At 40.4% G+C, this 22,146-nt stretch overlaps 1 protein-coding gene across 4 annotated transcripts in view; it reads right to left on the bottom strand.

Moving 5' to 3' along the window:
- Positions 1 to 5,082: 5,082 nt before the first annotated feature.
- LOC114690221 (NXPE family member 2-like) overlaps positions 5,083 to 22,146 on the bottom strand; it is a 47,549-nt gene continuing 30,485 nt past the window's right edge. For all 4 annotated transcript variants that reach the window (XM_037207521.1, XM_037207523.1, XM_037207522.1 and 1 more), the window contains 4 exons: positions 11,741 to 12,474; positions 7,908 to 7,966; positions 6,657 to 6,872; positions 5,083 to 6,010 (listed from right to left, as the gene is read on the bottom strand). In XM_037207521.1, coding sequence (XP_037063416.1) covers positions 5,475 to 6,010; positions 6,657 to 6,872; positions 7,908 to 7,966; positions 11,741 to 12,474 — 1,545 coding nt within the window. In that variant the 3' untranslated portion in view covers positions 5,083 to 5,474. The remainder of the gene's footprint in view (positions 6,011 to 6,656; positions 6,873 to 7,907; positions 7,967 to 11,740; positions 12,475 to 22,146) is intronic.

The following is a 22,146-nucleotide window of genomic DNA, read 5'->3' as shown; positions in this document are numbered from 1 at the left end:
GCAGATAGGGGGATCACACCATTCAAAGGCAGACTCGTGGCAAATTAGCACCTGAGAAATTGGGCATATCTCAGATGAGACAAGTGACCACACAGTCCCCAGCCCCAACTGCTACATCTACAGCATGGCTCCTCCACCTAAGACTCTGGAACATGGTGGGAAGAGCTGGGAAGAAAGATTATAAGAGCCAGAGGACTAGGAAGTCTAATATGAGATTGTGTCTCCTAGAAATGGTGGGGAATTTACACCCGTGATACCTAAACAAGACCCAAACAATGGCAATATTAATAAGCATGCTAACAGGAGAGGGGGCAGTTTCATAGGGTCTTACCCTTAAAATAGTTTTTGTCTAACTTTATTAGTTCTTATCAGTGTTTTTCAGAATCTTCAAGACTTTCTAAATATAAAACCATGTCTTCGCTAACCAGTGGCAACCTTATTTGTTTCTTTTTCTGCAGTCTGGTATTTCTTTTTTCCTTCTTAATTTCTCTTACTAAAATTAGTAGTACTGTGTTAATGCAACTGTGAAGTTCAACAATTTCTGTGTTGTTCCTGGCTTTAGAGACTGAACTTTGAGTTCTTTCCAACTGAGCATTATTTTTGCCGTGACTTTTTCATCCTGCTTCCTTGAGGTGACTTCCTACTATTGAGAACTGGAATGTTTTCCTTGAAAAGGGATGCTGACTTTGTCAAGTGCTTGCTCCTTGTCTGTTGAAATACATCATGTCCCTTTGTCCTCTGGTCTGTTAACAAGGTGCCCCCAAAGCTGACTGATTTTCATATGTTGAATCATCTTCCTATCCCAAGCATAACTCCCCTCCCCCTTTCTTGCTCAAGGTGTCTGGTCCTTTTTTTTTTTTTTTGGTTTAGTTTTGGAGCCTGTCCGGGATCTCACTCTGTAGACCAGGCTGGCCTCAAACTCAGAGAGATTTGCCTGCCTCTGCCTCCTGAGTGCTGGGATTAAAGGCGTGCGCCACCACCGCCTGGCGGTGTGTGGTCCATTTAATGAGTTGCTGAACTCAGTTTTCTAGGAAACACCCGAAGGATTTTGAATATATGTGCGTGGGAGAAATGGGTGCTAGTTTCCTCCCCAACGAGAACCTGTCTGGCTTTGTATCTGGGTAAAGCTAGCCCTCTGAAGTGAGTTTGGGGGTGCCTCTTCCTCTTCTGTTCATTGGAAGAATTTGAGAAAAATGATGTTCATCCTTTCAATGTTTGATGGGTTTTCCTGTGAAACCAGCTAGTCCTAACATTTGTTTATCGGCAAGTCTCACTGCCTTTCCAGATACAAGTGTTTTGGAAGTTTGTATTTCTTCATAATTTAACCTTTATTTTATTTTATTTTATTTTTATTTTTATTTTTTGGTTTTTTCGAGACAGGGTTTCTCTGTATAGCTTTGCGCCTTTCCTGGAACTCACTTGGTAGCCCAGGCTGGCCTCGAACTCACAGAGATCCACCTGGCTCTGCCTCCCGAGTGCTGGGATTAAAGGCGTGCGCCGCCGCCGCCGCCGCCGCCGCCGCCGCCGCCGCCGCGCCCGGCTAACCTTTATAGGTTGTGTATTTTCAGAAATTTCTCAACTTTCTCAGAGTTATAGAATTCACTAGTACATAACTGATTTTAAATAATCATTCTTTAAAGATTTTATTTATGTGTATGAATGCTTTGGCTGTCTGTGTGAAGATACACCATGGATGTGCCTGATGCTTACAGAGGCCAGAAGGAGGAATCAGATCCCCTGAACTGGAGTTACAGATGGTTGTGAGTCTCCATGTGGGTACTTGGAATTGAACCTGGGTGCTCTACAAGAGCATCCAGAGCTCTTTATCACTGAGCCCCAGAACATAACTGTTTGTAGTTATCCTTCATAGGCCTTATTTCTGGGACATCAGCTCTAATGTACTTTTTTCCATTTCTAATTTTAGTGCACTCTCTTCTCTCTCTGTCTCTCTGTCTCTGTCTCTCTCCCTCCCTCCCTCCCTCTCTATCTCTCTCTCCTGTCCTTTAGAAGGTTTTTGTTGTTGTTTTACATTTTAATAAAAGCAATTTACTTTTTTGAGCTTTCTGTTATGTTTATTCTACAATCTGTCTCCTTGATCTCTCTCCTAAACTCTTCACCCCTCCTTCTGCCTACTTAGGTTTAGTTTGTTCTTTGTCTAGTTCTTTGAGGTGTGGAGTCAGGTGGTTGACTGTCACATCTCCTTCTAGGACCTCCCTTTTACTACGCCTCTCCTTCTGCTCCATACACTAGACCTGCTGGGGCTCCCTCTTTGTCTCAGATAGTTTGAAAATCCCCCTGCGTACGCCTCTTTGACCCACCAGTTCTTTTAGAGGACACTGTTTAACTTCTACATGGCATGAGATGTTTTTCCCTTCTGCTATTGATTTCTAGTTTCGTTTTACTCCATTGTGCAGAAATGGGTTTTCAAAAAAGGCTTGCTAATAACAGTAAAGGATATTTCTATGAATTCAAATGGCTTGCTCAAGTCATTATATGTTAACAGCATAGTCAATATCTACTGTAATGTAAAGCTATCACTTCAAGGGTAGAACACTATGAGCTATTTAGATCTGAGGATTTCTTTTAAAAGAATGAATAAGAAGAAGTAAATGACTTAAAACTCAAGAGTTTTCCACCAACATCTTATAGCTTTTCTTTTAAATTCAGTATAAAATTTGAACTGCCAGGCGGTGGTGGTACATGCCTTTAATCCCAGCACTCGGGAGGAAGAGGCAGGAGGATCTCTGTGAGTTCGAGGCCAGCCTGGGCTACCAAGTGAGTTCCAGGAAAGGCACAAAGCTACACAGAGAAACCCTGTCTCGAAAAACAAACAAACAAAAAAACCCAAACAAACAAACAAACAAAACTTTAAAAATTTGAGCTATCACTACATTGATTAATTGATTGATTGACTGATACAGGGTCTTATAGCCCAGGCTGTCCTCAAACTTGCTATGTAGCCAAGGATGACTTTACACTCCTGACCTCACTGCTGCCATCTCCTGAATGCTGGGACTACATGCACGTGCCACCATGGCCAGCTTATGTGGTGCTTCTGATCAGAACAGGACCTCATGCCTATTCGTCAAGCAACCTCCCAGCTGAGCCATTTCCTCAGGTCACACTAGATTTGTTTTTGAAAAACACCCAAATATTCTAACAAAATATGAAAAATACCATCTAAAGAAAAATTTAAGCAAACCCCACTGTGGTACAGGATCCCTTACTGCTGTGAGTATTGATTCCTCGGAATGTGACCAGGGCTCCTGAAGAACAATTGAACTGAGTTTTAATTTCAATAATGACATGTGACTATGTCTATCCTGTGATACAGCATATAACTGCAGAGGAAGAGAAGTAGTAGTCATTCAGGGATGACTAAAGTTAGAGGATGCGGGTTGTTAGGTGAGAACTGGGGTCTGTCAAAGGCCTGTTGTGAGTGATTTAAGGAAACTCCGTTGCATTTGAAGAAACAGAGTAAGGAGACTAGAAACCAAATCACACCAAAACTCCGATGAAGGAATTTGAGCATGTGTGTGAAGATGAAAACGTAAACAACTAATGACATGATGTTTGGAAGAGCAACAAGGTTTCTGTCGAAGCTCCCTAGGGGGAGAATGAGAACCTATCAGGAGCTCAATACAAGAGTAAATTTTGAGGGCCTTGGGAGATGCTTAGTTAGTAAAGTGCATGTTTTGCAAGCGTGGACCTGAGTTCAATTCCTCAGAATCCTTGTTTTAATGGTGTAGTGATATATGCTTACAATTCCAGTGATGGTAAAGCAGAGATTGGAACATCAACCATATTGAAAGCAGAAAATGGAAGACACTTGACAAACACACAAGGTTGCCCTTTTACACACACACACACACACACACACACACACACACACACACACACACACGAAAAGGAAAGGACAAGACCCAGAGGACCTGAGATTAGTTCCTAGTCTAACATCAGGCAGCTTACACCTGCCTGTAATTCCAGCTCCAGGGGACCTAACACTCTCTTCTGGCTTCCTTGGCACTTGCGATTATATGTATACCCCGCCCCCCCCCACACACACACAATTAAAAATAAAATCAATCTGAAAGAAAGAAAATTTGATTTTTGTATTTTTATTGTGAGTTGTTTCGAGTCTAGTCCAAAGATGTATGACCGGACCATTTGCTAATGTAATAACATTGTAGTTTTACTTCTTTTCACTCACAAATACAACCCCAACTTGGAAATTATCCTTAATAAAAATATACCAAGTCTTGAGAAGTAGATAACTGTGTTTTCTGTCAAGGGAAAGTCTCTAGGGCGAAGCTTATGAAGTCTTCTGAGGTCCCTGCAAGGGCTCCCATATCACACTTCTTGGGTCAGCTAGGGTCAGAATCGAAGCTGGTTTTACTCGGGGAGTTTGCAGGATTTGGGCCGTGGCTGCAGAGTTACAGTGGAGTCCGACAACTGCTCATCAGATTGTAAGGAAGTTTTCTCAGCAAGAAGACGGCTATTGTGGTCCTGAAAATTTCTCTTCTATGCATTACATTTTCTCTGATCAGACCACTTAAGCTATGTGTTTCTGGGCTGCACCTTCCTTTAAAGTTAGGATAATGTTGGCTGGATGGGTAGCTCAATGGTTAAGAGCACTTTCCACTCTTTCAGAGGACCAGAGTTCAGTTCCCAGCACCCACATCAGGCAAGTCACAACCTGTAACTCCAGCCCCACAGGATCTGAAGCCCTCTTCTGGCCTTTGCAGGCATCTTGCACACACCTGACATTACTAACAGACATACTCACCAATACACCAATACATAAATAATAAAAAGACACTTTAAAAAATAAGAAATGGATAATGATGATTTAAGCTTAGAAGTGGAAACAAGCCTTTCAATGTGCATGCCTCTTCACAGCCTCATGATACACAATGCCCAAAAGACAAAAACAAGCTAAATGCTCATCAACAAATAAACAGATAAACAAAGTGCAATACATATATAGAAAGAAATGATATTAACTTTAAAAAGGAGGGCATTCACATATATTTGATATGGGTGAACCTTAAAGACATTGTGTCAAGTAAAATAATACAGACATGAATTCACATGAATTTTATTATTTCATTTATATGAGATGTCTAAAACAGTCAAATTCATAGAAGAAAATATAGCTGTAGACGCCAGGGGCTATGGGTTAGGGGAAGTGTTGAGTGGTTCTTTAATAAATAGGTTTGCTATTTCTATTTGGGATGAAGAAAACTGTTCAAAATGGATTAAAATGATGGTGGTGTGACATAGGACTTCATTTAGCACCACTGAGTTGTAGGATTAAAAATGGTTTGAATGGTAAATTTCATGTTATGTACATTTAACTAAAATTCTCAATATTCATTTCTTCATCAATTTGATTGCATTGTCTGTGCAGTACATATGAGATCTGAGAGAGCAGGAGTAGGAGGGCTAGAGATGTTTCTGCACCTTCAGACCCTCTAGCAAATGTAGGTTAAGAACATAGCAATTTGACCTGCAATCACGTTGTCAGGTGGATGGGTGTTCTCACTGCAATATGCAATGGTCATGTCCCAAGCATCAATAATTCCCACATTAAGGTCCCTGAAAATGTGCCTTAAAATAAGATTCTGAATGTTGCCATGGAAGTCACTGAATATCTCTGCATTTTCACTTACTTCTCTGGTATTTTCGGTCTTAATTATCACCTTGGTCTCCGGGCTTCGTAAGAACAGTCTCTCTATGGCCTTTTTGACATTGATGACCCTACGGATGAAAATGTTGATGGGAAAGGGTCTGAAGTGTTGGCCCAAAGTAATAACAATTGCTGTGCGACTGTCTCCTGCCACCTGGTCAATTTCCCGTGGGATATAGTTGTCATCTTTCAAAGAGTACAACGTTTGAGTAACAAAGGGATGGCTGTGTTTTTTCCACTGTATCAAAATATGTTGATTAATATCCAGAAGAACATGAGTTTGAAATAACCCAGTTCCATGCAGGTCAAAAAATGTCAGGGCTGTTGGGAAACAAATCAACAAATCTCTTAATAAAAAGAAATAGCATAATTTGAAAATGCACACAATCTGTAAGACTCTGACCATGATTACTTCTAACTGAACAATGGTACTTTTACAAGGCAGAGAATTTTTATCAGATGCCTTAAAACCTCCATAAGATTTTGAAATTTGTATCAGAGTATATGAATAGAAAAGATAGAGCTAGTGTCTATGATTAAATAACTAAATAATAACTTTTTATTAAAACTTAAAGCCTGGGGCTAGAGAGATGGCTTAGCAGTTAAAAGCACTGGCTGTTCTTCCAGAAGACCCAGATTAGATTCCCAACACCGACATAGTCACTTCTAACCAACTGGAACTCGAGTTCCAGGGGATCTGATGACCTCTTCTGGCCTCCATGGGCACTGCATTCATATGGTACACAGACTATATATGCAGGCAAAACATCCATAGATGTAAAGAAAAAGAATTAATAAACCTTTTGTAAAAAAAAAAAAAACAAAAAAAAAAACAGCTTAAAGCCAGAAGTTTGGCATATTGACAGTAGTAATAAAATAAATATCAGAGAAGAACAAAGAATTCTAATTATTATTATTTAAACGCCCCAACAGTTGACTATAATTTCAAATTGAAAATAAAACATACTTTTTGCAGCTTTTTGTAGGTAGTACACCCATTGGCGCAGTGTGGAATCACCCATGAGGTAAATCAGTTTTCTTGTCAAGCAATTATTTATCTCTTGCATCTGACTGAACTCATTCTGTTTGCAAAATGTTGAAATCCACCTTCCTTTGAAAATATAGCCACTGGGGAAAGGAGCCTTCATTCCAATTTGACACTTCTTTTTCTTGATTTCATTCCCTAGCAATAAATAATAAAAATCCCAGACTCAATAATTTTTATTATCAGAAAATACTTGAAATATTGCAAATACTTCCCTCATCCTCTTCTCCATCTTTTTCTTCCATCTTTGTTTTATTCTCTATAGCGGCCTCCCTTTCTTCTACAAATATTTATTTAACAAAATCATGTTCAAGGGATGGATAAAAAGTTCTCACAGGGTAGATGCTCTTAGAGCAGGGATCCCTTTTCTCTTGAGCCTTCGCAGTGTTTCCCTGGGATCTACCTTGTCCCCAGAGCCATTTAGAGGTGAGACAGTAAACCGAAGTTGGGAAGAAACTGTAGACAGAGCTCAGGTCCAGATGAATATTTCAACAATTACATTGGCCTTGGTGAAACTTCAAGTCTCCTTATTCTCAAGCTGTTAACTCATGAAAGAACTTAAACACACTTGGGAAATAAGAGGCCTACACTGTTTGTGCCAAAATTATGTTTTCTGGTTAATAATAATAAAACTTGAAATATTCCACTGTGCCTAAGACTGAACATAACATTCTCACTGTGGTCTGCTGTCTGCTGAAAAACAACAGGACCATGATTGCCTTGTTCTGAACACTCCACTATTGACACATCCTGGCTGTCTTCATCAACTCATACTGAATGTTCCACCCGGGTAGGTGCACTAGTTAGCTTTAACTGTCCATTTGACACAGAGTGAAATAACTTCTTCTAGAGGACCTAGGTTCAATTCCTAGTGCCCACATGGCAGCTCACAACTGTCTGTAACTCCAGTTACAGGTGATCTGACACCCTCACACAGACACACATGCAGATGAGACACCAATGCACATAAAACAAAAAATAAATCTTAAAATAAATATATTTATAATTAAAATCTTTTTCCATGCATAAAATCCCTTCTTTAAAACCCAAGGTAGCTCATTTGTACCAGAAAATGAGAGCTCAAAATGTTTAAGGTAGAAATATGGCTCAAAGTAATGAAGTTGTTTAAAATAGCAAGTTGCGAATACAGTGCCAAGAGCACACTGAACTTACTGCTACATGGCGAGACTGTGATGGCCAAATTCTTTATCACTTCAACTGCCATGTTGGACCTTCAAGAAATAAGAAAATAAGTTATCCTAACATCTATCCAGATCTTTAAGAATGAGTATCTGGTTTAGATGGAGTGAAGCACTCTTAATTCTTTGCAAGTGGTTGTTGTTGTGATTGTGATACATTTAAGATGTTCTGATGAAAAAAATGGGTCAATATTTTAGAAAATGGTTTCTCTACTCATGGTGGGGAAATCTGCAGATCCATGGTGTCACTTTTCATCTATTTGCAATCAACCAAATCTATCTGTCTGTCTGTCTACTCAGCCTCCAATTTTAGCTCTCAAGCATGACCAACTTGATGCTTCATGAATCCCAAGATAGAATGTGGCCCAAAATACATACAGACCACAACACCATGTCACAGTATTCCAGGGTTGGGCACTCATGTATGACTGTCTAATGCCATCTCTGTTCCTTACCTTTCCACTGCAGTAATTCAGGGCCTTACCAAACTTTTTCTGGCATAGTGCTTCTCCAGTTGAAGAGCCTCACTCTCAGAATTTCTGATTCACTTGTTCCAGGTCAAGTTCAAGAACTTGGCTTTTTTCAGTTGTTGGGTGAAGCTGAAGCTACTGATGCAAGGACATCACTTTGACAACACTAACCCGGGTTATTATATTACCTTTCTAGTCCTTTTGTTGAGCCCAGCCTATTATACAAAACCTTTATATGACTTTTCCTCGATGGTCTATAGAATAAAGACCAGGCCACCTACAGCCTTCTAAACATATCTACCTCTCTGGCTTCTTCCTCACCCCCTTTTCACCTTCCCAAGTCCACTGGGAGTCTCCTTTCCATGGACTGATATCTCCTTGAGAGTAGGAATGAGGTCACTCTTCTTTGCTCTAATATTCCGAATGTCTAGCCTAGTAAGCACCATCTCCAGGTATCACAATTCAACGGTGACTGTATCTCATGAAATCAAATTCATTTTATAAAGAATGGTGGAAGGTAGGATTCTCCAGAGCCGGAGCTGGGGGAAGGGTAGGAAGTGCAGAGAACCAGCACTGCAGAAAGTTCCCAGAAAGACACAGGGATCATTTTCCAGCACTCAAGGATTGCTCACATCCCGGGAAAGGAGTCTTTGGGCCAAGTGAGAAGAATGGATAGTACAGCTTAGCATGTATTATCCTTCAGCTAGCCCAAGTAAGGTTGAATATAGTAAGAGAACAAGACCTGGCCACCTTGTCAGTTTGGTTCCAAAGGCCAAATTTTATAGTGTCTTAAAATATGTGTTGCTTGCATAAATGTACTCATTTTGATGTATCTTTTAAAATAATTATGTGTGGAAGCATTGCATTTTAGAAAACTGCCTATAATATTACATATACATTTGCCAGTCACTTGGGGACTTTGGATTTTCTGAGACATAACCAGGAGACTATGCCAAGATGGGTCTTCCTTTGAGGCTTAACGAAGTCTACCTTAAGAAAGATTGAGATGTAGCCAGTGAGAAAGGCAGAAATGACACACAAATGATCCTTTCTCCGAGAGTAAGAGATGATTCTGAGATAGTCAAGACAAGAATACCTCTTCCTATGTCCTCATGATCATTTTTCTTTTTTCTTTTCTCTTTGTAACTCTAATTTTTGTTTTATGTGTGTGCATGTTTTGCCTACATGTATATCTGTGTCCATGAAGGCCAGAAAAATAACATTGGATCCCTGGATCTGGAGTTCTAGATGATTGTGAGCCACCATGTGGGTGCTGAAACATGAATCCAGATCCTCTGAAGAGCATTAAGTGCTCTTAACTGCTAAGCCATACACCAGCTCCATTAATGATCATTGTTTTTTTCAAATTAAAAAAAAAAATTGATAAGGCCCAGTCTCTTTTAGCTGAGCCAGAAGATAAATGTGTGGATTGTCCCATGCATTTTTTGGGGGGTGGGGGGGAAAACAAGTGACAGTGGGAAAGGGGGAGAAAGAGAGTCTTGTAGGGAGAAAGAGTTGTCGCATTTGAACTTGAATTTCCGGGACTCTGTTCTGTCCAGTTTGCTCTCCTGGACACATATCATGAAAACAAGGCCTTCCAACAGTGGTAGTTCCCGGACTGTGGACCTGAAGGCTCTTAAAATGAGTCATCAGTTCAGCCTGGAAACTATTAAATCTGGTTTAATGGACACAAAATTCAAGTTTCTGAGAAAAAAATTATTCTATCATTTTCAGGTTACATTTCACTTGTTATTGCATTCAGCACAGTCACTGAGATCCTCTTTTTTTGTTTGTTTGTTTTTTCGAAACAGGGTTTCTCTGTGTAGCTTTGCGCCTTTCCTGGAACATACTTGGTAGACCAGGCTGGCCTCAAACTCACAGAGATCCACCTGGCTCTGCCTCCCGAGTGCTGGTCTTAATGTCACTGAACTAAGCCTGTGGCCCTCAGTGGCTCCCTGCCCCACAGATGACTTCTGAGGCTCTGCCTGCCTTACTACCAGGACCTGAAGTCCCCAGCATGCTCTTGCCCTGGGCCCCCTCCCTCTCTTGAGAATAGTATTTTCCCCTTTGCTCACATGGTTTGGCCCCTTACTTTGTTTGGGTTGCTGCTCTAGACAGCTCTCACTTTATTACTTACTAGTAAAATTTTTATTTGGAAAAGACCAACCTCTTTGGCCAAAATAATAAGATAAAGGGGTTTTATTTTTCAGATCTTGATTAGGAGAAACAAGAAGTGAAGTTGGAGAAGGATTGAAGGGGAAACATGATCATGAAGACATGGTGGGGGAGATAGTGTCTGACCCGATTATTATTTTAAAGTAATGTCAATGTCATATTTGAATCCATTACCTAGGGATTCCTGCTACATATTTACTTACTTGTCCATTGTCTTTTTGCCTTATGAGACTGACCACTCTCTAGAACTCTGTGTAGAAAGTGCTCTTTATAGACTGACTGAACAAATGGATGCATGGATATAGAAAACACATTCTCACAATTCTTCCTTCTCAGAACATGAACAGTACAATGGCATGTTGGGAAAGAACAGCATGCAGTTGGAACAAAGGACTAGCCCTTCTGGCTATGACACAGAACACTTCCTGGAAACAATAGCAAGTAATACAGGGCTTGGGAATGCAAATTGTGAAATAAATGTTCAGCTTGATTGACAGAGAGGAAAACAGCATGAAGAGTGTAAACAGGTTAGAGACCTAATTCACCTTTAGAGCTGTGTGGCCATAGCAATGATTTCAAGCAAAGAAGCATTGACATGTATTAATATTATATATGTACTTTAGAAACATGAGTGAGGACACAAAGAGCAGCCCCTGAGATCACTGACAGAGTCTAATTAAAGTCTGATGAGAGCTCATCCTAGAGACACCCATCCAACAGTGACAGACAGAAATGAGTGGGTTCAGGAGACAGTTCAGAGGTACAATTTATAGGATTTGATGATTGATTCGATTAAAGTGTAAAGTAAACCGAGAAATGATCCTACTCATTTAATTAATAGTATGTGGGACAGTATTTCATGAATACATTATAGGCAATACTGGTGCATAAAAAAGAGTTACTGAATCTGGAATTACCTTGCACCATGGAAAACAAGATGTATATACTTGTGCAAGGCACTTCACTGCTGTGTTCCTTTCAGCCAGGGGTCCCAGAGGTCACCCAGGATGGCTGCTGGGCTACCTCTGGAGGATGGACCTAATTATGACTTAGTCCACACTGACATGACAGTTTGGTTAGTCAGATTTAATATATTCAACAGTTTGGTCAGATCCAAAGTCTACCTTTTGGTAGCCCTTAATGAATTTGAAGTCATGTTTACCTCTGGAAAAGTAGGTGTTCCTTAATGCTGAGGTAGGAGACATTACTATTCTTGGTTTTCATGTGGGTCAGGGCCTCGCAGGGAACATTTGGAGGCTTCAAGCAGTAGAAGGCTTCGTTATCCCGAGCATCCAGATATTGACACTGCTCGGCATCTGTGTTTAAGGTCAGGCCACATTTAGTGAAAACAGGGGAGGTGCCATTAAGAAACTGGCCAGTGAAGATGATTCTATCATAGCCTTGGTTCCTTGCTCTCCAGAGAGCTGACACCCCTTCACTGGGATGCATGAGAAGAATAGACAGGGAGACCGGGCCCTCCCAGAACAGAGTGAAGCTGATCAGGTAGGTGCCATTGTTGAAGTCTGTCACCTTTCCAGAAGCTCCTGCCTTCAGGGCTGGGGAGAATATCCTGGTTCTCAGGAAGTCCCCACCATACTCCTTCCTGCGACCAAAGTGGTCCTTGGCTACCAGCAGGACGTGCAGCCGGTCACCTACGCAGTATTTGCCACGAGGGTTGAGGATGGTGGCCGTGCTCTCTTTGGCGCTGGTGGTGGTGCTGAGGTTGGCAAAGGGTCTGGGTGGGATCTGCCGGTTTAACTTCTCCAGGATGTCCATGACCATCAGCTCCACCTCTGCCGTTGGGGCTGATGTGTTCGGAAGCCCTTCGGAGTGCAAAAACTCCTTGAAGATGTGCCATTGTCTCAGAGTGATGGGGTTGTTAAAGCGAAACAAAAACTGAAGTATTGAAAGGACACATTTACTAACAGCAGTTAAGAAAGCTTGCTTTCAATATAAATTAGTATGACCTATTTTATACCTTTCAGTGTGATGAAATTACCTGTTAGAAATCAATTCTAATTCGCTTTCAGTTAGAGAATGAGAGGAATCGATTTCCACATAGTGTGACCACTGCTGCCAGCAGATGCTGTCTTTTGGAATCATTGGCTTGAAATTAAGTAGGTATAATAAATATGTATTTCATTGTTAAATATAAATTTTTTCACCTTACTATCCCTTCATCTATCTTTTCTTCATGAAAATCATCTCCCTATATTGTACAAAATCTAGAAAACAAAGCAAATATGTCAAATTATATTCTCCCCTAAATTTTATTTTACAGTACTGTATGTTTTATGGTCTCTCTCTTATCTCTCATTTGTATTTTTTACTAAGTTGCAATTGCACCAAATATATAGTCTTAACACTTTTTTTGCAACTGTATTATACACTATAACTAACTTTAAAGCTTGCTAAATAATTTCTGTGATCTTTATTTTTATTGAGTTTGTTCTATCCCATCAAGAAAACACCATGGGCCATGGGCCCTATGATATTAGATAGCCATAATATATTTACTTTTTATCATTGTATATAATGCTTAGATATTTCCCAGTTTTTCATGTATAGAATTACCTTTTTATAGTAGGTTCCTGGGAATGAAATTACACAATCACACATTACTGAAGTAAGTACCAACCAGTCAAAGAAGGTGACATTTTTGACTGCCAAATATGTTCTTTCTTTTTCTGAGACAGGGTTTCTCTGTGTAGCCTTGGCTATCCTGGAACTCACTCTGTAGACTGGGCTGACCTCAAACTCTACCTCCTAGGTTCTGGGATTAAAGGCATGAGCCACCATGCATGGCTGCCAGATATGTCCAAAAGTAAAATTTTAAATTGTCACCAGCAACATATAAAACTAACCTTCATGCTACACCTGTCTCATTGGTCATTACAGCAGACAAATTAGAAGAGTAATAGCTAATGACCTTTCTCTAGAATGCCAAGAGAAAGATTTAATTGAATGAAGTATTTACTTACCAGTCAATAAATGCCACTGTAAGCATCTGAATGATGAAATAATGGAAAGAAACTGTAACCCCCAATTTCAGATCCTTTCAGGTCTTGGGAGTCTTGCTTGCCTACAGAGGTATGCGTTTACCCAACAGGCTCCTGTGATAGCAGGTTGGAATGGCACAGAGGGCCAGGGTCAGCAAGCTACTGTGTTTGTCCACTGGGTCATTTGAGTTTTGCTTTTTAGCAGCCTCAGCATGCTATTTCATCGGTTTTCAAATAGTTTTCTGGTACAAAGTAATTATGGAACAGTAACTGTATGGCATCATATATGTCACAGAATCAGTTAGCCGCCCAATTGAAAGAACCATGCAGACTCCATCTTTGTTTAATGACTTTGAATGACTGCATGCTCAGCCAGAGAAGGGAGTTATCCTCACATATCTCAGAAGACTAAATCTCTCTCTCCAAATCTATTGGTTTAAATATTTTTGGCTAATTGTGGAGTATTGTCAGCAAAACTACTTGAAGATTTAACAGATGAAGTTGGGATTTTGGTACTGTAAAAAAATTATACTTATTCTAATATCTGTGTTTCAAATTTATTTTTTATGAACACTGTTTACTGATATATTTTCTCTTTTAAATTGTCTATTTTCCACATCTAACTTTTTTCATTTAAGTTTTAGTTTTTTTATTTCAGTTGCTATCAGATTGTCATATGATAGCCATTTTAATTTGTAGTCCCTTCAGGGTTGGGTTTTTTGGGGGGAGCTTTGACATTTTAAATTTAGTATAATTGTGTGTGTATGAGGAGTAGTCGAGGCACAGTGCATGTGGAGGTCAGAAGACAGCTTCGCGGAGTCAGTTCCCTCATTCTTCTTTTAAGTCTAGTTCAGGGATTGAACTCAGGTCGTTCAGTTGGTGCAGCGAGCACCTTTGCTCACTATCTTGCCAATGGCAGTCTCTCAGTCTCTCAGTTTCACAGAAAACTATTATTCTTTTCTAAAAATTGCTTGACATTTTAAGACAAATTTAATGTTCATATTTGAAGCCTTGAACAATTGATTGGTTTCTAGCATTTGAGTGTTCCTTCATACTTTCATTTTCTAAATATTAAATTCTATTTTTAAATATTTTATTCTTTTGGCCATTCACATTTTGTCATGTGTATTAAAAAGTATGTCTTGGGGCCAGCAAGATGGCTCAGCAGATAAAGGCACTTGCTGCCAAGTCTGAGGACTGAGTTCGAACCCCAGAATCCATTGTGGAAGGGAAGAACTGTCCCCCACAAGCTGACCTCTAACCTCCATATGCAATCTGTGGCATGCACAAGCACACTGAATTTTAAAAGGCAAAAAGCAATTTTTACAGTATGTTTACCAAAATAGGTTCACTCTACTGGTCATTCTGATGAAGATGATGTGCTATTTTAATTTATCTTAATAATAATGGAGTTGATTATTGCTAATATATTACAAAAGAAAGATACAAAAATGTTTACAACAATTTTCTCAGGAAACCAAATGTACAGAAATTAACAAACATGTGGACTTACGTAGTAGAATATTATTTTAAGGTGTGTTACTTTTGTTTATGTTGCATTTCTTTAACTCTGTGAAGCTGTATTACTGTGCTGTGTAAAACACCTGTTGGTCTAATAAAGAACTGGCCAATAGCAAGGCAGGAGAAAGGACAGGTAGGGCTGGCAGGCAGAGACTATATATAGAAGGAGAAAATAGGGGAAAGATCTAAGATCTAGCAGCCAGAGGAGGAAGATGACTCCAGAAGCCAGCCACCTAACTACACACACAGCAAGCCACAAAGTAAGAGATTTACAGAAGTTAGAGAAAAGGAAAAGTCCAGAGGCAAAAGACGGACGGGATAAGTTAAGTTAAGGAAAGCTGGCTAGAAACTAAGCCAAGAGAGGCCAGGCATTCATAATTAAAAATAAGCCTCCATGTGTGATTTATTTGGGAGCTGAGTGGCACCTCCCCCAAAAGAGCCTAGCAACAACAACAACAGACATACCTTATAGGAGAGAATTTAGCAAATATGCAAAGACACCATGGGAAAAGAGATTGCAATAAATTTTCCCGAGACAGTTCAGAATGGTTTCATAGAGAGAAAAAGATGGGGACTGATTACTTAAAGCTTACTGAGGTAGCAAAAACATTTAAAAAAAAAAAAAAGAATTTATTTATTTATTTATTTATTTATTTATTTATTTATTTATTTTGATTTTTTGAGACAGGGTTTCTCTGTGTAGCTTTGTGCCTTTCCTGGAACTCACTTTGCAGACCAGGCTGGCCTCAAACTCACAGAGATCCGCCTGCCTCTGCCTCCTGAGTGCTGGGATTAAAGGCATGCGCCACCACCGCCCAGCGAATTTATTATTTTTAATTGGCAAAGGGTATGTGTATGTTGATAATGTATAATGTGGTGTTTTGATATATGTGTATGTTGAGAGATAATTAAATCAAGCTAACTAACATACCCATCATCTCACATTAATCTTTTTGTGTGTGAGAGAACATTTAAAATCTTTAACAATTTCAGTTGCACGATATATTATTGTTAGCTAGTCACCTGCTAGACAACTGACTCCCTGGAATGTATTTGTGTAGATACTTTGTACCCTATGACCAACATCCCCTCATCTCCATTAGCGTCGGGGTTGTAGCCCCTGCTCATAGCTATTCTACTTTTTGCATCTAAGTTCAGTTTTTAAAATTGCGACTACAAGTGAGATAAGGTAGCGTTTGTCTCTCTGGATCTGGCTTGTTTCACTTAGCATGTCTTCCATTTTTAACCGTGTGTGTGTGTGTGTGTGTGTGTGTGTGTGTGTGAGAGAGAGAGAGAGAGAGAGAGAGAGACAGAGACAGAGACAGAGACAGAGACAGAGAGACAGAGAGACAGAGAGTATGATTTTGTCCATTCATTCCTTAGTGGATATTTGGGCTGATGGATGCTTACGTTGACCTTGTATGTTATGAAATTACCTGAAAGTGTCAATAATGAATCACATAATAATTCTATTTTTTAATTTTGAAAGATTTATTTTATTTTTAATTATGTGTGTGTGGGCATGAGTACAGGTGCTCTTAGATGCCTGAAGAGTATTGAATCCTTTAGAGCCTGATTATGAACTATCTAGTGTGAGTGGTGGGAACCTCGCTCAGGTCCTCTGCAAGAACAGCAAATACCCTTAACCATTACATCATCTTTCCAGCCCCTATTTTAAGTGTTTAAGGAATCTTCATAATGTTTCCCATAATGCATGAGCTAGCACATATTCTCACAAACAGTGCACAAGGTTCCTTTTGTGCCTCATTCTCACTATAACTATTTTCAGTCTTTTGTATATAACGGCCAGTCTAACAGATACAAGGCCGTGTCTTATCACAGTTTTATTTGATGTCTCTCTGACGATTAGTTGTGTTGAAGGTTTATATGCATGTCGGTCATTCATATTTCTTCCTTTGAAAGATATCTATTCCAGCTCTCTATGCATTTTCTTTTTTTTTTTTGTTTTTTTTCAAGACAGGGTTTCTCTGTGTAGCTTTGCGCCTTTCCTGGAACTCACTTGGTAGCCCAGGCTGGCCTTGAACTCACAGAGATCCGCCTGCCTCTGCCTCCCAAGTGCTGGGATTAAAGGCGTGAGCCACCACCGCCCGGCTTCTATGCATTTTCTTAATAGCATGGTTTATTTTCCTGCCATGGAAGTTTGAGTTCCTTACACATGTAGTTATGAACGCTTTTGTCCAATGTACACCTTGCAAATATTTTTCCCACTGTGTACACTCCTGCTGCACTCGGTGGATTGTTTCCTTGGCTGCATAGGTTTCAGATACAATCCCATTTGTCTTAACTTTGCTCTTATTTCATATCCCTTTGGAGTTCTATACAAAAATCCTAGCTAATAACAATGTTAAGAAATTACCTGTTTGCTTCTAGTGTTCTATAACTTCAAATCTTACTTTTCAGTCTTTGCTTCATTTTGCATGAATTTTGTGCACGATGTTGAAAAGGGGCCATTGACATTCTTATGCATAGATTTCCAGCTTTCCCAACACAATTTGTTAGACTGTACTTCTTCTACTGTATGTTCTTGGCATTTTTATAAAAGAACAATTGGCAATAAATGCATGGATTTGTTTCTGGCTCCCTATTCTATTTTGATGACTATATTTTGTGGTAGATTTTGAGAACAGATGCTTAAATATTTCCACCTTTGTTATTTTAGATGGTTCAGGGATTTTAATGATACTTTAAAATTTTATAGATTTTTATATGTCTATTAGAATATCTTTGGAATTCTGATAGATATTGCATTGACTCTGTACATGGTTTTGGGTCATATAGAAACTTTAACATTCATTCTAATCTATGAACACACTCTATTTTTCTCTTCACGGTACCTTCTTCAGTTTCTTTCATTCATGTTTTACAGTTTTCAGTGTACTGGTCTTTTATCTATGTAGTTTAATATATCCTTAAATATGTTACTGTTTTGGATGCTTGTACACATGAGATTGTTGCCTTGATTTCTTTACTGGATAGTTTGTGGTTCATACATAGCAATGTTGCTGGTTCTTGTATGTTGATTTGTACCTTGGTTTCAAAGATCCTAAATTGTTTCATGCCCCCCTACAATACATCTGACTTAATATGACCAGTCACTATGTAACCCTCCACATCTCTGTTATCTTCTCAACCTGGTTTCTATCAGTTAACCATTTTTTAAGGACTTGGCTCCCAATCTTCATCACCAAAGGTTCTGATATTCTCCAGGTAAACGGTTAGTATCCATGGCTGTAGATCCTTCAGTGCCTACATGTCTTTGTGTCTGACCTCTTTCAGACCTATAGCAATACTCCTATTGAAAATCTATTTCTATTCTCTACCCTAACTTAAATACAACTCTACATTTTCCTTTCTATTTTATACTTCCTTCGATTGTACCATTTCCTTAAGATTTTGAATCTATTCAAGTATCTCTATTACATTTGTTTATTTGGGAGGTGGGCGTGTGCCATAGCACATACTTGGAGGTCAGAGGTCAACTTTTGAGACTCAGTTCCCTCCTCCCTCCATATGAGTCCTGAGAGCTCACAGTGTCAGGTTTGACAGCAAGCACCTCTACACCAACTGCTCCAAGCCACTGGTCCTCCAGTATCTCCAACATGTGAACACCTAAGTCTCCTTTAACTGCTGTCCTATTCTTCTGCTCACTCCACCCCCGACAAGTTAAGTGTCTTGAGAGTTCTCGCCTATCCCACCGCCATCACCCATTATTTGACTTAGTGCTCACTTTTGACCTCATTATTAACTACACTTTGTTCTCACTCTACAGCTCACCCATGACAATGTCTCAGATTTCCACAAATTCAGCTGTCACTAGAGTCTAATGCTTAATAAATCAATTTTTTAAAAAGCATGCATTTCTCAACAGCAGACTTGTGTATTCAATTGTATATCAAAGGAACATCTTTACTCAGGTGACTCTGAAAGACCCTAAAGGCAAACATTCACATTTAAATTTATCTCTTGTCCTCCAATATCTTTCCTCCTACTTTACCTCAATAAATGATATCACCATCCATGAACTTGTACAAACCTCATATATAGTGCTTGATTAGCCCCAAATCTTCACTTCCCACAGTTAATCAAATTTGCTATCAATTCGTTAATTGCTCAATGAGCTGGCCCTTTTTGAAGCTATGGCCCCATTAAAAGATAATGAATGCCTGTGCCTTCAAAGCTAATCTTCCTTTTCTTTCCCCCCAACTAAACCATATTAGAACCACTTACAGTGCACCAGCTAGAGTCATCGAGTCACTATAACTCATGTGTGTGTGTGTGTGTGTGTGTGTGTGCGTGCGCGCGCGCGCGCGCGCTCGCGTGCTCACATGTGTCTGTGGGTATAAATATTCTGTACATGTTCACGTATGCATACATATGTAGACGCAAATGAAGGGCAGAAGGTAATGTCAAGGGTCTTCCTCAGTGGCTCTTCACCTTAGTCTTTGAACCAGTCTCTTCCTCCCTGAAACACACAGATTCAGCTACACTGGCTAACCAGAAAGCTCCAGGCATCCTCCTGGCTTCTTCAGCTCTGGGATGACAGTGCATGTTGCTACACCCTCCTGCTTTTTTTTTTTTTTTTTTTTTTAATGAGTTTTAAGGAACCAAACTCAGGTCCTCATGCGTGCATGGTAAGCACTTTACCAATCATATCATCTCCCTAGCCCTCTGACCTGTAAGGAAGCTTTGAACTAAGCATAACCAACACATGTTCATATCCACTCTCTTTCCTTTATGAACACATGATCTATGACTTTACACTGACCTTGCTCAGAAATGTGCCCAGCCTTGCCTGTTCTTTCCCACAGAAATATATATATGGTTCCCACATTAAATCCTCATGCTTATTTTTTTTTGAGAGAGGGTGTTGCTTTGCAAATAGCCTGGTGCTCTCCTTATCTGTGGCAAACAAATCTTTATTGCCTCTCTTTCTTCATATCTTTATACTCACCAACATGCAAACCCACTGCCTTTGACTACAAAATTAATGACCCAGATAGGATCATTTGCTTGAAGGAGGTCCCTGAGCTTTTGCTATTCAGTTCCTGTTAGGAGGGGCCAGTGGCTAATGGCACTTTATCCCAGGCATGTTCTCCACCTTGCTGGAAGCAGATTCTGAGTCTATAAAGGAAATCCCTGTCTTAGAGATTATTCACTATCTTTGCAACTTCTACCATTCCAGAAAATTCCTTAGCCACTCTGAAACTTTTGTTCAGAAGTTTCCTTAGACCAGCAAGTAGTGTTGGAAGCATTAATCTATTAGTGAAGCCGTGATAACAGACTGGAGAAGGACTAGGTGGGTAAAACATGTGCAAGGGTTCTTAGCGGGTCTAGGAGAACTGAGAGAAACCTCTCTCCCCACAAGGGTCTGCTCTGAGACACCTGGCACAGGAAGCCTCAGAGCAGATCTGGGAAAGCAAAAGGGATCTGTCCTGGTTGTTGACCACTGAAGTTTTGGGAGACTGAAAGACACTGCCATCCTTTAGACCTGACCAAGGTGAAGGGCACCGAGGAGATCATGGCAGTTTTATTTTTTTACTTTTTATGTTTAAGAACACCAGAGGCAGAGGCATAATTTTACAGTTTAAATATTCTGAAGTCCTTTGACAGTGGATCCAATTCAAACCTGAAGCCCAAGTAAAGAGTTGTAAAGCTTATATGTTCTGATAACCTAATTTTCAGCGTGAATGTGGGAGGCCTCCCTCTTGGGGAGCCCATGCCCTCACTGGGGTTGTGATGCTCCCTCTTTCTAGTAAGTCCTGCTTCATACTGACTCATCCCAAAACTCTTTTCTGCTGTGAAGTCAAGAATTCTGACTTTGACGAGAGGTTTCTGAAAAGAACCCAGTCTGTAGGAGGCAGTAGGCTGGGGCTCCCGCTCCCGCTCCTGCTCCCCGCTCCCGCTCCCGCTCCCGCTCCCGCTCCCAGCATCTTTACCAGTGACCAGCACAAGCGCTAACTCTAACGCATGGTCGCATGGACTCGAGGTCCTTTGACTCCCTCCACCACTCTGCTCTGCTCTGCACTTTGGGTTTGCATCTTATCTTGTTCCCTTGGCTTTTGTTTTCTGAAACTAGGACTCCCTGGAGAGCTACCAAAAAAAAACTGTAGTGGGGTGGAGAAAACCCAGAGTGAGTGAAGTCCTGGTAGAATGTGTGTGTTGACAGGGACTTAGCCTGGCCTGCAGAGGACTCTAAAACTAATTGTTAAAGCCATCATCCATATGGGCCAAGCGCAAGATGGATGGCAAAGATTTCCTTGGGAGTCTGAGTCTGAGTGTTTATGAATGATTAGTGTATACCAAGACTAGCAACCACAGCTTCCTCCTCCTGGATGTTTGCAGCCTGAGAACTGGCCTACACAGATCTCCCACCAAGACTAGCTAACCCCTTTCCCGTGCGGTGCCTAACAAACATGCCGAGGTTTCAGGATGCCGTGTTAGCAATAGCAGTAAGAACAGTGGTGGTGGAGGCAGTTGGAGAGACCCACCTGATCCCAGCTTCGTTGTGTGGTGTCTACATGTCTGTCCTTCCTTCATTCCCACACCACCCCTAGCCAGGTTTCCAGGACCCCAAGCCACATGGAATGTGGCAAGGACTGATCGCTAACATTATAAGCGATTCTCTTGCATACATGATTGATAGCTTCCAAGAATTTGTCAAGGTGTGTCCAGCTCTGGGGTGGTACCCAGGCCAGTGACCGTAATCAGGCAGCACCTTCTAGAATTCAAAACACTGTGGGAGCAGCTGCTCTGTGTATGACCTTCTCTAGCCTCTCTCTTGACCTTGAAAGCTTCCTCCTTGCTTTCCCAGTTCTGGCCTCTTCCTGGATACCACATTTTCATTCCCCTATTGGTTGCATTGTGGACCCAAGTAAAGGGTCAATACCCTTTCCTAAAGGCAGTTTCTAAGGCCTGCTTCAAATGGACTCAGATCCCTAACAAATAATTCATCAGAATCTGTTCTCCAAACCGCTGTCTTGTTTCACCGACCCTTAGACATTTAAGGTACAGTGCTCATGCCTTCTGT

The sequence above is a fragment of the Peromyscus leucopus genome, chromosome 7 (genome assembly GCF_004664715.2).
Source record: "Peromyscus leucopus breed LL Stock chromosome 7, UCI_PerLeu_2.1, whole genome shotgun sequence".
In the NCBI taxonomy this organism is placed as follows: domain Eukaryota; kingdom Metazoa; phylum Chordata; class Mammalia; order Rodentia; family Cricetidae; genus Peromyscus; species Peromyscus leucopus.
This window is presented reverse-complemented; position numbering and strand designations above follow the sequence as displayed.